This window comes from Mytilus trossulus, chromosome 3 (genome assembly GCF_036588685.1).
Source record: "Mytilus trossulus isolate FHL-02 chromosome 3, PNRI_Mtr1.1.1.hap1, whole genome shotgun sequence".
In the NCBI taxonomy this organism is placed as follows: domain Eukaryota; kingdom Metazoa; phylum Mollusca; class Bivalvia; order Mytilida; family Mytilidae; genus Mytilus; species Mytilus trossulus.
The window spans coordinates 8,027,669-8,044,310 of NC_086375.1; the positions used below are offsets into that span (position 1 = coordinate 8,027,669).

Consider the following 16,642-nt stretch of genomic DNA (forward strand, 5'->3'; position numbering starts at 1 on the left):
TCATCAGTGACGCTAGAATCCAAAAAAGTTAAAAAGGCCAAATAAATTAATATCCATCAAAACATTTTTTGTGGGGGTATAAAAAGTGCATTTGGTATTTTTGATATTGCAATAAATGTCAACATTAAATAGGAGGATGTCAACATTCTACTACAAAATGATGGACTTGTCATGATAATTACACTAGTCATATCAGATATTTTTATTAATATAAACATGGTATATGTATCAAAAATTAAGTTTCTACAATAAGAAACCTACATAGAACAATATACCAAAGGAGGACTAAGCAACAAACAACAATAAGACCAGCTCTCTTTTAAACTAGATACACAAAACTATGGTACACTAAAGAATGATCTTTGAAAGGACTTACATTTAAAAATAAAAAAGTACATAACACAATAACATCAGAGTATTGTTTATAAATAGATCACAGTTCTCTTTGGAGTATATTCATCTATTTATTTCTTTTCTATACACATCTTCATGAAAGTTCTGAAAAAAGAAATAGAAAGATTGTTGTATCAAAACATTTTTCATAAAACAGTGAGATAAACGCAAACAATTTGTTTATTCACTAAAGAGGTTGGTGTTCTTCAACCTATTGTTTAATATAGGTAGATCAAGTTAAGGGAGATCATTTAAAATCAGTAATGCATTTTCAAAATACATTTCCAGAATGTATTTTAAAAACATTTCTTGAAATCAAAATAAAAATTAGAGATGAAGTAAGCAAAGCTTACAAATGTTAACCCCTGGACCTTGCAAATGTAACATTGTGGTAAGAAAAAAAAAATATTGAGATTAAAATAAAAAAAAAGGTAAAAAAAAAAGCATTATCATTGTGGGAAAGTTTCAAAAATATGTAATATGCAGTTTAGGAAGAAAATATGATTCTAATTAAAAACAAAATATAATATCCATGATATGATTGAGTGCGAGAAAGTTACCGTTTTAAAAGTTTTGATGATATAGAATTCTATGCCTTGGATAGGAAACCCTTGAAATCATTCTGATATAAAAGGAAACAGGAGGTTCACATGAAGAATTAATTTCAGAAGAAAACATATTTTTTAAATTCAAGGGCAGATAATTATACTGAATTTTGTTATGACAATTTGTGTTTTATTTTAATTTTTAGAGAAAATAAGGCCATTAATAAATGAATATGAATTTTCTCATTGAATCCAATTCTATTGTTAAAATTTCCAAAATAAGGAATTGCAGATAGTTCTTACTTAAATATATACCAAAATAAGATCAAATGTCTTGGGTAAGAAATGTGCATGGAAAATTCTCAGTTTGGTAATAAGTTCATTATCTTAAAAAAAATTAAAAAAAATAGCACAGACTCTCAGAACAGATAACAGATGAAAAATGAGATTCTCTATTTAAATGCTACAGAGATGTTGAAATCTATTTCTGTAGTTATGCATCTTATAAAACTCTTCAGTTTTTTAAGTGGTCCTTGTCAAATATTTACAATGCCTATCTAAATGTACCTTCATCTGTATTTATTGAAACTTTGTGTTGATCCCACTCAATTATAATGGTAAAATTGTTTCTAATTGGTAGAGTGGGGGGCTCATTTTCGCCACACCTTTTCATGTTTTCTACACTTTATGTTCAGGTCTAAATGTTTTTGAAGTATACTGATATTTCTATATGAAGATAACTTCTTATGCAAAATATTATTAAGCTTGAAAATGTGTTTGTTTGAATATAATCATCTGAAAAGTTTGATTAAAGGGTGTTTGAAATTTCCTGATTTTTTTGTCAATGGGGGACACATATTCGCCGTTTTTACACATCTATTTAAAACCATATAACCGCAGCTTTAAACAACATTGATCAAATCAATTTCATTATAGATGAATCACAGATATTTCAAAGGTGTTAAGAACTGAAATTTAGGGCATTCAGTCATAGAATTACTTAGAAATTCTTCTTTGATTTCGTGTCTTTTCTTCAGGAAATTGGCCGAAAATCGTTGTCCATTTTTCGGACCTTTTCAGTAGGTGCCGCAATTTTGTCTCAGTTTTAAAAAATAATCATATTTGTTATATAATATCATTTACCAAAAACCCAAGCTATTCTAACTCCTTAACATAATTATAATACTTCAATAAGTAGTTTGTATGTATTTAACAAACTGGCAAAGATATTTTGAAAATTTTAAATAGCCATGGTATTTTGACCCCCTGCAGTATATTGAACCCCCTTCTATAGACCTTGATTTTCAAAAATTCAAGCTATTCTAACTCCTTAACAGTATTATAAAACTTCAATAAGAAGTTTGTATGTATTTAACAAACTGGCAAAGATATTTTGGAAATTTTAAATAGCCATGGTATTTTGACCCCCTGCGGTATATTGAACCCCCTTCTATAGACCTTGATTTTCAAAAATTCAAGCTATTCTAACTCCTTAACATAGTAAAAATACTTCAATTTGTAGTTTGTATGTTTTCAACATGCTGGAAAAGATATTTTGAAAATTTTACTTAGCCATGGTATTTTGACCCCCTGCGGTATATTGAACCACCTTCTATAGACCTTGATTTTCAAAAATTCAAGCTATTCTAACTCCTTAACATAGTAATAATACTTCAATAAGTTGTTTGTATGTATATAACATGCTGGAAAAGATATTTTGAAGAAAAAATATTTTCATGGTATTTTGACCCCCCTGCGGTATATTGAACCCCCTACCATAGACATTCAATTTAAAAAATTCCAGCTATTCTTAATCCTTAACATAGTAAAAATACTCCAATAAGTAGTTTGTATGCATTTAACATGCTGGAAAAGATATCTTGAAGAAAAAAAAATTTCATGGTATTTTGACACCCCCCCCAGACCCTACCATGGCATATTGAACCCCCTACTATAGACCTTGAATTTCAAAAACCCAAGCTATTCTAACTCCTTAACATAATTATAATACTCCAATAAGTAGTTTGTATGTATTTAACAAATTGGCAAAGATATTTTGAAAATTTTACGTAGCCATGGTATTTTGACCCCCTGCGGTATATTGAACCCCCTTATATAGACCTTGATTTTCAAAAATCCAAGTTTTTCTAACTCCTTAACATAGTTTTAATACTCCAATAAGTAGTTTGTTTGTATTTAACATGCTGGAAAAAGATATTTTGAAAATTTTACTTAGCCATGTTATTGTACCATGGTATATTGAACCCCCTACTATACATCTAAACCAAAGACTTTTCATGTTAAAATATCTTGCTACTGTAACTCCATAACATATTTATTATACTCCAATCAGTAGTTTGTATTTATTTTATTAGTTTAAAAAAATGTTTTGAAAATTTTACTTTTTAAAATCAAGTGAGCCATGGTAATTTGACCCCCTCCCCCTTTTTTACCATGGAGAATTAAAACTTAAAAGTCTACCATTCTATATAAATATTTTAAATTTCAAAGAATTATAGTGTCCAAGCTACATGGTCTAGTTTTAATGCTTTAAGAAGTTTTTTTAATGAAATTTTGTTGGTTAAGATTTCAGAGCACTTATACCAAGCAAATATTTTTCTTTTAACCAATCATTGAAAATTTACCTCCCCTTCTTGTATAAATGATTTTTAATATTTGATTTGGGTTTATATAATGTTAAACGTTTTATTAATCATCTAAAATGAAAAAAACAGGGGGGTTCAATTTTTCATACAGGGGGGGGTTCAATTTACCATAGCGGTATTTTGACCCCGGGGTCATTTTACCATGGGGTTCAAAATACCATATGACACCGGTATATGTCTTCCATTTCAGCCATCCTTTGAAGTTTTTACACCTCAAAATCATAAAAAGGCGAAATTGTGTCCCCAGCGAATAAGGGCACCCCACTCTACTCTTTATGTTTTGAAAAAGAAGGAAGTTACAGTGTAAACGCTAATCCTAAACCTACCACCACAAACTATATTCTACAGTTTGAGCTTTTAAAGATATAACTACTACAACAATACATGTATTTCTTAGATCTCAACCCTCCCCCTATACCTCTAGCCAATGTAGAAAAAACAAACACAAGCGTATAAATTCCTTCAGATCCAAAATAAAAAAAAATATTTACCTTCTACCATACTAATGACAAAAAGGCTGATAAGTGTCTCAAGGCAATTTTTGTATGGATGTTCTATAGAAAAAATAACTGGAGCCAAACAATCTATGATCTCCTAAAGATCTGCTAGTGTATACTAACATTATTATCTATGTTACTTACCTAATAATTGAAGGTAACTCTGGATCTTTGTATATTTCACAATGTCTATATCCCAGATGTTTGTCAAATTCTTTATACACAGTAAATGATCTTCCAACCTTTCCTTTTCTAAACTGTTCTACTTTATTATGCAACTACAAGAAAAAGTTACAATATATTAAATACAAAACTGAAAAGGTAATTTATAAGACTTTATAAAATGCCCATTTTAAATAATCAACCTCAATATGTTGAACATTTTACCAGATTTACAGAGTTTGTTTTTTTGCCCTGTTATAAATTATAATACAAACCTTAGATCTGTTTCAGCAGAATAAATAAATAAAACAATTCCAATAAGAGAGGAAAATATTTATTAAATGTTTCAGCTTATCAATTATTGTATAAAGATATGACAGAATTATATGAATTACCTCCCTTCCACATTGTACAGGTATTATATGGTCATCTGCAGCATGTAGTATTAATAATGGCTCATCTATTTCCATAATACTGAAAAAGTATAAATAGAAAATAATAATTAACTGATGATTATTGGTTTTAATACATTTTATTTCTGTTTATATTGCATAATTGATGAAACAGCTTTGATATATAGAAGTATGTTTGACAACATCAGAAATTTAGGAATGATTCCTCAAACTGTAGAGTTCTCCAAAGAAATGTTTAAATTGTTATCCATAATGCAGCGAGTTTGAAATTCTTTCTAAAAATGCAAGAAATTTTCCTTACATTTGGACCACACAATATCTGTTTATTCTTTATAGCGAACGAACACCCCGTCTAAAATGGCCTACTCCAGGAGACAATCTAAAACTTATGTGTTTATGTTTGAATGCAATAGAACCACTGATACACTGGTTGTGAATTTAACCCTTTTTGTCCATTTTTTTTGTTGGATAATACCAGGTTAATTTTATCATGCTTACTTATCTTCCGTACAGTAATCAACTACTTTCTTCATAGAGTCTATAAATACCCACTCAAACCATGGTAAAAATCTGAAAGGCTGAAAATAATATATTATATATGAGAAGGACTATTTATAAAAGCAAAATATTGAAATAATCTTTTCCTAATAGCTGTCAGTTTGGATTAATTTGATCAAAAACATCACAAATGTATTTTTGGCTTGCAAGTCAATAATTGAACTAGTATTCATGTCTCTCTGACTTGACCATTTGTTAACAGTAAGAGGTGGGTTACACATCCACTAGCATGTTCAGTTAAACAGAATATCAGCATTGAAAATATATGGAATTTTTGTAATAATCTGAAACCATAAACGAATGGAGCATAATTAACAGACTTTTAAATTTCAATTATTTAAATCTTTAATTTACAGACAATAATTGCATATGACCCAAGTTAACTTACCAAGGACATTGGATGTCGCCTTGAGGCATCCCATAAATTGTTGAAGGGTGATTCTAGAATAAGACCATCAACACTTTCTCCTATAATTTAAATCATATAAACAACAAGAGTGCACACGATGACATGTCTCGCCTTCTTTACTAATCATAGATATTATGTTGATAGACCAAATATAAAGCTTTATTACATTAAATTAATGGTACCAATTTTCTTGCACCAGACCTGTCACATAAACTCAACATTAACCAAGAAAACGAAACATTGATCAATGAACCATGAAAATGAGGTCAAGGTCAGATAAACCATGCCAGGCTGACATGTTCAGCTAACAATTCTTCAATACATCAAATATAGTTGACTTATTGCTTATAAATTCAGAAAAACAGACCAAAACACAAAAACTTAACACTCAGCAATAAGCCATGAAAATGAGGTCAAGGTCAAATAAAACCTGCGTAACAGACATATATATCATAAAATATTTCCATACACCAAATATAATTGACCTTATGCATAAAGTATCAGAAAAAAATGAAAAATAGACCAAAACTCCAAAACTTAACTTTGACCACTGAACCATGAAAATGAGTTCAAGGTCAGATGACACCTGTCAGCTAGACATGTACACCTTAGAATCATTCCATACACCAAATATAGAAGACCTATTGCATATAGTATAAGAAAAACAGACCAAAACACAAAAACCTAACTATTAAACCACTGAACCATGAAAATGAGGTCAAGGTCAGATGACACCTGTCATCTAGACATGTACACCTTACAATCATTTCATACACCAAATATAGTACACCTATCACATATAGTGTAAGAAAAACAGACCAAAACACAAAAAACTTAATTATAACCACTGAACCATGAAAATGAGGTCAAGGTCAGATGACACCTGCCAGTTGGACATGAACACCTTACAGTCCTTCCAAACACCAAATATACTAGACCTATAGCTTATAGTATCTGAGATATGGACTTGACCACCAAAACTTAACCTTGTTCACTGATCCATGAATTGAGGTCGAGGTCAAGTGAAAACTGTCTGACAGGCATGAGGACCTTGCAAGGTAAGCACATACCAAATATAGTTATCCAATTACTTATAATAAGAGAGAATTTAACATTACAAAAAATCTTAACTTTTTTTTCAAGTAGTCACTGAACCATGAAAATGAGGTCAAGGACATTGGGCATGTAACTGACGGAAAGTTCGAAACATGAGGCATCTAAAAACAAAGTATGAAGCATCCAGGTCTTCTACCTTCTAAAATATAAAGCTTTTAAGAAGTAAGCTAAGGCCGCTGCCGCCACCACCGTAGCCGCCGCCGCTGGATCACTATCCCTTTGTCGAGCTTTCTGCAACAAAAGTTGCAGGCTTGACAAAAATCATTCTTTATATAATTCCAAAAAGTTGTAGTCAGAAAAAAAACTGTTATTTTGCATCTAGTGTTCCATTTTATTTTTTATTGGCGTCTTTTACAGTTAAAAGACAAAATTGCAAATCTTAAAGGTTATCTTGCTAAAAAAATCAAATTTAAATTGTGTAACATCATAAAAGTTACAATTGTGTTTAAGTGTAAGTGGTATTTTATGGCTGACTATGTGGTATGGGCTTTGTTCATTGTTGAAGGCTGTATGATGACCTAAAGTTGTTAATGCCTGTGTCATGTTGTCTCATTGGCAATCATACCACATCTTCTTTTTTATATTTATTATTTATTAAAAATATATTTCTATTTTACATGTCATGAAGCCATTTGAAACAAACTATGTCAGACCTTTATCTGTGCCTATGAAACTAATAAATAAATCTGCAAGGTGATCCATGAAGATTAGCTACCTTGAAATGCTGATGCTTTCCAGATTTGTCATTCCAGTTATTGGATTGGATTCACCACATGCCAGGCATTACTTTAAAATGCCTATAAATACCTTAAATGATTTCACAAACTCATAAGCAAGAGTCACTAACACAATTTGTCAAACTAAATCTCTATAAACCCAAAATTTAGATATTGATTGCATAAGTAATTACATACCTTTTTGATTTAAGTGTTTAAGTAGATTGGTACTAATTCTGTAAACAGAAATGTAAAATTTTATCATATCCAGTTTCACATCATGGAAAGATAAGATATCAAATCCCAATTTTTATTTCAATAAAACTCAATAAACAGCTGTTCCATAACAGCATACATACTAAGAATGGGTAGGTGACTGTAGGATTCAAATACTGTAAACCAACATATTTTCGCAAATACTTTATTTGGCGTTTAACCCTTTCTAGTCCACCTCGCCGCTATTTAATTTCGGGATTTTCCAATTTCCAAACTTATCGCGAAAATAAGTTGGTTTACAGTATATTATTGTGTGTATGTGAAAATGTGAGTGAATTTATGAAATTGCTTTTATAGGTGTTTAACCAATTTTTAATGTGTCTTCCATATATGTTTTATTAGATCAGCAAAGTATTTTTTTCAACAACCATTATATTAATTCTATAATTTTTATTATCATAGCTTACTTACTTATCAAGCATAGTTTATAAAAATACAAACAGTTGTCTTATTATAATATGCCAAAGCTCTCAACCAAACCAAGTCAAGTAAATCTAAATTACCTTCTAAACTGCCTTCAATAGTTATCAAAGGTACCCGGATTATAATTTAGTACGCCAGACACGCATGTCGTATACATTAGACTCATCAGTGACGCTCATATCAAAATATTTATAAAGCCAAACAAGTACAAAGTTGAAGAGCATTGAGGATCCAAAATTCCAAAAAGTTGTGCCAAATACAGCTAAAGTAATCTATGCCTGGGATAAGAAAATCCTTAGTTTTTCGAAAAATTCAAAGTTTTCAACACCATATTATCAAAAATGGAAGAAAACCATAAAGAAAAAAAACCAGAAGGCAACCTAAAACATAAGAATTTAATACTTACGCTGACCCTAAAGAATGTCCCCATATATACAGTGGGACTTTATCAGATCTGTCACGTATCCATTTATATGTTCTATATGTATCTTCTAATACACCCTCTTCTGTGGGGGTTCCTGAGGAATCTCCAAAACCTGTAAAATTGTAAAACTTAAATCAAAACTTGTTATTTACTGTGTCTTTTAATGATCTGTTCACAATGGTAATTGCATGATTTCTTTCACTAAATTGGAACAATGTAAAATTCTAAAACAAATTGTTTATTAAACCTGGTTTGACTTCTTTGTCTCTTAGAATTATATCATTTGATTTAAGTTTTAGGTTATTTGTAAGTCATGTATAATAAACCCTAGTATAGTAAGATACAAATTCTTGGTCCCTCCATAAAACATTTCTGACATTTTTTGTTCTAATACTTTCTTGGCTTTCAAATATTTGTCATTGAACATTCCTGTCACGCTTACAAAAAATCGGCAATCCAACGTCACACTTAGACCCCAATGAGACCCACTTGAAGGTAATCCAGAAAAGCATTTCGGGTGATCATGCATGAAAGTTAAAAGGCATTCTGTTCTTCTTTTTATTCACCTTTTCTCAGTCATAGCTTCCATTTCAAGATTTATAAATGGCAAAAAAAGTTTTGCTATTCTACTTCCTCTTTGAAATAATATAATTACCTCTATAATCTATGGCTATCACATGAAAATTCATAGAAGACAAAACTTTGTATAACTCTATTCTGTGTGGCTGTGCTCTGCAAAATTTTACAAAAAACATTGAATTGAAAATATAAAATCAAAAACACAGTCTTTAAAAGAGAATAAAAATGAATAAATAACATAATTAAAACATGTTTTCTTTTTCTGAATCTTTTAAAATAGACTTAAATGGAAACAATGGTTACATTTTTATTGTATTTCTTATAATAACTATATCACATATATATCATGATACATTATTTTAATTTTAAATACTTTACAAATAGTTGTTTTTTTATTTACAATATATGGTTTGGTCGCCATCACATCACTATTAATCTATCAGTAAAAGCAATTAATTAATTTACTTTATTTTCTGCTCTTTATGAATGCTTTTATGACAACATCAATTACTGCTGCAACAATGAATATTAATAGAATATAAAAAGAACATCATATTCCATTCTTCATATGGATTGTTTATGTTATGTCAAATATGGCATCATGTTAGATACATGTAGTTTTGAAAAATCTAAAATCCCCAAAAGCATTAAGTTGTTGAATTAGCAAATTAACCTCAAACAAGTAGCAAAATGGCATATTTACATACAGAATCCACATGTTAGCATTATAAGCAATATCCTTTAAATAACAAGTACTTAATTCAATAACTCACATATTTTACTAATTGTTGACAATAATTAAGAATTTCCAATATAACTTTTCAAATTTTCTTTTACATTTGTAACCCTTGTGGGTCTTCCCTCAGCTGCACATTAAAAATAATTTGTCATAGAAACCCATTTATTTTTCAATAATCTTTTGTAACTTTCCAAAAAAAACAATAATTTGAAATCCCTATTATTACTAATACATATTTATCATGTTTATCATACATTTTAAATTATTTCTAACCATATATCTTTCAACGGAAAAGGATAAATGAATCCATTTTTGTCTCAAAAACTATGTAGACCTATCTGCAATTTTCTCAACTTTAGACAAATTAAACATTATCCATTAAACCCCACCATTTATGAAAATGTTTTGCTATGGATTTCAAAGGCAGACATCCTTTATAATAAAATTGAGAAAGGAAATGGAAAATGTGTCAAAGCAACAACAACCTGACCATAGAGCAGAAAACAGCCGAAGGCCATCAATGTAGCGAGAAAATCCAGCACCCAGAGGCATTTTTTTTAGCTGGCCCCTTAAAAAAATGTATACTAGTACAGTGACAATGGACGTCATAGTAAACTCTGAATTATACACAAGAAACTAAAATTAAAAATCATACAAGACTAACAAAGGCCAGAAGCTCCTGACTTGGGACAGGCCCGAAATTGCAGCGGGGTTAAACATGTTTATGAGATCTCAACCCTCCCCTATACCTCTAGCCAATGTAGAAAAGTAAACGCATAACATTAGGCACATTAAAATTCAGTTCAAGAGAAGTCCGGGTCTGATGTCAGAAGATGTAACCAAAGAAAATAAACAGAATGACAATAATACATAAATAACAACAGACTACTAGCGGTTAACTGACATTCCAGCTCCAGACCTCAATTAAACTCATTTTCAGTGATTGAAATATTATGTCTTCATCATATGAATATCAGACACAATTCCTCCTGTTAGGGGTTTAGTATAAAACTATCTTGCAAACTTGTAAAGGTTGCATTTCAATTCAATTTTTGCATTTTAAATAAGCAGCAGTTGATTTATAAGTGCATATATTTTAAGCATGGGTAGAATGTTTATGTGCTTTACAAGATTTCAAATATATCCACCTTGTGGCAGCGTTTCCATGGAGATATAGAATGATTGGATGACCTGAGTTTAACTTTAAGTCTGGGTTATCTCCCCTTGTCTGTTGTGGTATAGTATGCCTACAGATATAAATTAAAACCAATATAATAAAACACCTTGTTCCTGCCCTTCCATGAAGGTATAAAATAATGGGGTGTCCTGAATCCAGCTGACTTGATTCACTTTCTAACAAATCTGCTGGTAATGTTTGCCTTCAATAAAACAAAATAAAGTACTAACTGATAAGCAATCCTGAAGAATATATATTGTTTTCTACATCATTTTCTTGAACACCAATGGCCAGAAGAAATTCAGATAAAACTTAATTGAAAGTCATATCTCAATCACAGTGAGGTTGTTGTTCCATAATTAACGTTACTCATTTGTCTTTTAAAAGTTATACAACACATGTGTGGATAATGCTATTAAACTGTTAAAAACTCCATTCAAATAACCTTTTGTAATACTGGTAGTAGTTATTTTTTTTTTTTAAATAAAGGATTATAAATAGACAATAATTTGTCATCTCAATAACTTACCAAGCACCTAATGTAACTTTTTCATTGACTTTGATGTAGAAATTCTTACAGCCTTTGATTCCTCTCTTGTCTGGACGCTTCAGGTCAACAAAATAGGGAAACTTTACTAAATTAAAATTAGAAAAACGTAAAATAATATTTATATATAACAACAAACTTAACAACAGCCATACAGTACATTAAAATTATTTTCATTTACTCCTTGAGGCATGAGTTCATAATCTGGTATAAGTGACAATTAAATACCTTGTTCACTACTGTCTTCACGATTGTCAACAAATTTTTCATGCATTTTCAAGATAAGGTTTTTGTGTGGAATAATTTGCTAACAACAGAAACATGATAAATCTTCCTGAACCTCTATCGCTATTCCAAATTGAAATCTAACAATAATAATATTATACAAATATATCATGCTTACAAGGGGTATTTGCCAAAAATACCGGTTGAGAGGTACAAATTTCCAGAGCTGATAGGCGAGGGAAATTTTATTACCTCGAAACAGGTATTTTTGGCAAATACCCCTTGTAAGCATGATATAATTGTTTAATTCCACCGAATGTTCTACCTTAGTGAGTTTATTATTATCAAGTATCATAAGGAATTTCTACTTGAAAGTATATTGTTTGTATGTATTCACTGCAGCTGTGCTATTTGCGCAGTCAAATTGCATTGGTCGTATAATCATTTCTTATCATATTTTTATGTATAGTTACTAGCTGACCTTTTTATGATAATATGCTGGTTCTCGGCTGACTACTACACTTAGTTCATCAGTTTGAGTGAAACGTAATATTAGTGGATTCCAGTTTTATGTGACCCGTTGACAAGTCATTTTCGTTGAGTTTTATTTATGACGTCATTAAAAGTACAGACTCGCGGAATTTTTACTTCATTCAATAATGATGCTTTTTATCCTTAATATTTCATCTGGAACTGTATATTTAGAATGACCATCAATTTGTCATATTAGAATAGAAATAATGCATTAAGTTGTTTTTAGACATGGTATTCCCCTTCTGCCATGGTATTTGCTAGGGTATTCCCCATCTGCCATGGTATTTGCTAGCAAATACACCGGCACATGGAAATCCCTAATGACAAATACCCCGGCAGAGAAAAGAAAATCTCAATTCATAGAAATTGGTAAAAAATACAATGTTTCTCATCCAATCAAAATACAGCATTATTACATAAGGTGGAATTAAGACAGAAAGACCACAAATTTTGAAAGTAAAAATTGTATACACATATATGTACATGCATTGAAAGCCAAAAAGACTGGTCAGAACAATCTTACTTAAGGTCCACCTGAGCAAATATGTAGCTGGCATATTGTTGAAGCTTGCAACAATCTTTAGAAGTTGGTCTTTTTTTCTATAGTTCTTCATTTGTGAGAGAAACTTATTAATTTGTCCATAGGCCTCTAGTGCTTATATTTAGCAAGTTTAAACAAATGAGACATGGTACTGAACTTGAGGAGCTTTTTGTTTAATAAAAATATAATGTAGATTTAATATGCTTCTAGTCCTATCTACTGTAAATTCATTAATTATTGCCAGGTTTTTATTATTGCGAAAAATGTGATAGAGTTGTAAAAGCAATAATTCAAACTCACATTTTGAAACATTTGATATGAATAAACAGGATTTTTCTCAAAATCGTAAAAATTAAAATCGCAACAATAATTAAATGCACGCAATAATTAAATGCACGCAATAATTTCTGAAGTTACAGTATTTTGAAATACAGACATGAGTACAGTGTCATTTTACATTTTTTTGGTACTTTTACAAATACAGTAGAACCAGTATATTAAGAGCATGCAGAGGCTATAATTTAATAATGATTATGTTGTAAAACCCTTATATTCAGTAATTAAAGCCTTTATTATCATTATCATGACAGATGATTGTAAATTCCAATGTAAAATTTAATTGACAGCTAACATTGGGAAGTGGAATTGGAGAAGAATGAAAACTACCAAAAATCTACATTATGGATAATTTTGAAATAAAGGTCACTATCAAACCTAATATCCTAATATCATGAATAATTCATAATTTTAATTTTCATATAACTTGCAAGTTTGGTTATATTTTATGTACAAATATCTAGTTGATAGTTGTTAATGTTTGTGTCATGTTGGTCTTCTGTGGATAATTGTCTCATTGGCAATCATACCACATCTTCTTTTTTATATTCACAATACTTACAGAAATGTAAGAAGAGTATTTTAGAGAAGATCCATGGATTTGTCTTGACCAGTACTGGCACCACTACATACAGGACAAATAGAACAGCAGAGAATGTCTTTGCTGCTGAGGTCAACCATGGCACATCAAACCTGAAACATACATGTAATAGACATTAGAGAATGTTTGTGCTGCTAAAGTCAATCATGGCACATAAAACTGGTAAAACCTGAAAAAACACATACATGTTCAAGAAAACATTTAAATTAATATTTTGAAAAAAAAACTATTTAATTGTTTGACTTCCAGTTCTTTAAGTTAATATTGCAAGTCCATATCAAGAAAATGGAAGTGTTTTCTTTAATAACCTTCAACATGTTCATGATGACACGTCCCACTTAGATAGATTGTACATGTTGTAATGGAATGTATGTATCATGGATGGATTTGTTTGCATATAAATATGAGTTTTAGGTAGCAATAGTGAATACAAAGTGTAGAGTTTGAGTTTCCTTTTTGGCCAGGGTAAAATTCTAAATATAAAATATATTGTATACATGTCCCATAATATTAAATTTAAGGCAGCTCACGATTCAAAGTTATTTAATATATTAACATCAAGATTGTTTTTGGCATGTTTTATACATGTTGTAGTCCTTTTTCTTTTTATCATGTTTATAGAAAATAATAGTTTCATAACATTTTTATAAGATCAAACTTTTCATTTCAATGAATGGAAAATGATATGAAATGCATATGATTATTATTTGATCTTGTGATATAATAATATATACATGTACATGTAGTGTATATCAGGCGCGTTGCAACCTGTATGCAACAATGCAGTTACGTACACATTGAAAATTTCACAAAAATAAAAATACGGTAAATCTAGTAAGAATAAAACTAAAGTAATGAAATTAATAAAAAAAAATACAAATATGTTAATGATCACTTTGCAGCTATATATTCTGTTTCGAAAACTAGTCTACCCTTTTCATTTATGAAACCAGCATCGTGATTCTGCAGCTAAATTACGAAAGAAACGACCCAGACGTTTTGAACTCCTTGTATGCTTCTGCCGCAACTGTCAATACTGATCTGTCAATGCCCAAAAACCGTGGTGCCCAACGTAATAGGCCCAATGCACCAGCGCAAACCCCTTCTGAATACTGGAAACTGAACATGTAGATACATTTTTTGTACCTTTCGTCGATCATTTGATAGCAGAGTTGAATACAAGACTTCTGACAGCAGAGTAGCGTTATGTCGCACAAAAGTTAATCCAAAAAAACATTGACCAACTTACTTTAGCTGTTGGGGACATAATCTTTAATGAATATGCAGATGATGCCCATGTTACATAAGACAAATTTCGATCTGAAATTCAGAGATGGTTAGCAAAATGGACTGGAGATTTTGATAACATCCCTAGCAACCTGCAGGAAAAATTTTTAAAATGTTTTAAACCCAGGAATCTTTCAGATACTTTTAAAGTATTTGCATTTATGCCGGTCTGACGGCAACGGCAGAACAGTCTTTTAGTTCTGAGAAGAGTGAAGACCTACTTGAGAAATACATTTGAAAAGGAATCCTTTATCCGGACTCGGTCTATTGAACATATACTGAGAAAATTAAAGCAGACACGGTTTTGAACATCTTTAGTAGAAAAAAAGAAAGGAAATGGCAGTGATTTTTCAGAATTAACTTTGAGAGAAAAAAGCTGAAAAACACTGCTTGTTCACTCATAAAATAAAACATAAGATATGTGATTCAAATTTTTATTTACGTATTTTCTCAATAAAAAAAATACCATTTAGGTTGCACAGTGTTGGCTTAGAAATTAGTTTGTGTTCTATTGTAAAGTGGGATCAGCATGATTAGGTAACAAATAAAATATACCTAATCAAGCTATTTTAACCCACTACACATAAGAAAAAAAATTGTTAAACGCAGTACAGGTTTCTTTGTTTTTCTCTGATTATTTATTTCCAAAGTTGACTTGTTTCTCCTGAAAGTAAGATTTCTGTGAGGTCATTTTAAGTCCTCGGAAATTGTGAGAATGAAGGATTTTGCAGTATTTACCCCAGAGCTCAGGGGGCCTTAAGCGGCACCCATACCCTCTGCCGTATGACTTCCTTCTCCTGCATTGCGTTCACATCATTTTATACAGTATCAAAATTGAGTTCCTGAAATTTTCATCTGCCTTGTAACATACATTATACAGGTCATTGATTCGAGTCCCAGTGGAGACATGCAATTTTGAAAGAAGAATCATGCTCTCTGGTTACAGGTATAAGGCATTACTACCCTCATGAACATTAATCCTAATTTGCTTGAAAACAAGGGAAAGAGGGTGATTCAAAATTGGTTCGATATTAATTTTTTATCCTAACTGTGTATTGTCACCAAGGGCAAGGATTTGTATATGACGTATATCATTATGGATATAGTAAGAATTAAAGAAATACAAATCCTTGTTGTCACCAATGGCACGAGTATTCAACATTAGCAGATGGTAGCAGTCCAAATGTTCGGTTTGAAATAGAAAGATAAAATATAACAAGTACAGTGTTACAGCATATAAAAATTTCTTAGTCTAAAAATTCTGGCTTAAAATCCTTACATTTTGACGTTCCAGATTTTGAAACGGGAAGATCGGAAATGATGTTAATTTTTTACGAAGTCGGAAAAACTAAGGGAATCCGGTTTATAAACATGATATAGCTTTACACATACATCCGGCAACCTAATTACATTATCAATTATTATTTAAATAGAAATATTCTATAAATTACCATAAATTTAATCTTTCAAGTAGAAGT

At 30.7% G+C, this 16,642-nt stretch overlaps 1 protein-coding gene across 2 annotated transcripts; it reads right to left on the reverse strand.

Annotated features, from left to right (window-relative positions):
• Positions 1 to 270: 270 nt before the first annotated feature.
• LOC134709199 (lysophosphatidylserine lipase ABHD12-like) lies at positions 271 to 16,487 on the reverse strand. 2 transcript variants are annotated; one of them, XM_063569372.1, is made up of 12 exons: positions 16,444 to 16,487; positions 13,839 to 13,969; positions 11,623 to 11,728; positions 11,065 to 11,163; positions 9,254 to 9,330; positions 8,581 to 8,710; positions 7,674 to 7,711; positions 5,623 to 5,702; positions 5,175 to 5,254; positions 4,659 to 4,737; positions 4,246 to 4,379; positions 271 to 498 (listed from the first exon to the last, which is right to left on the reverse strand). In XM_063569372.1, coding segments are annotated over exons 1-12 (990 nt in total). In that variant the 5' UTR covers positions 16,446 to 16,487; the 3' UTR covers positions 271 to 464. The 2 variants fall into 2 exon arrangements, with proteins under 2 accessions (XP_063425442.1, XP_063425443.1); XM_063569373.1 differs by lacking the exon at positions 11,065 to 11,163 and adding an exon at positions 11,200 to 11,295.
• Positions 16,488 to 16,642: the final 155 nt, after the last annotated feature.

Excerpts from the sequence above, each read along its gene's own strand:
- LOC134709199 (XM_063569372.1), bottom strand. Across the intron at positions 7,712-8,580 it reads GGACATTCTTTAGGGTCAGC|AATTAGTACCAATCTACTTA; the intron begins GTAAGTATTAAA and ends TTCTGTTTACAG. Across the intron at positions 499-4,245 it reads GAGTTACCTTCAATTATTAG|AACTTTCATGAAGATGTGTA; the intron begins GTAAGTAACATA and ends TTCTTTTTTCAG.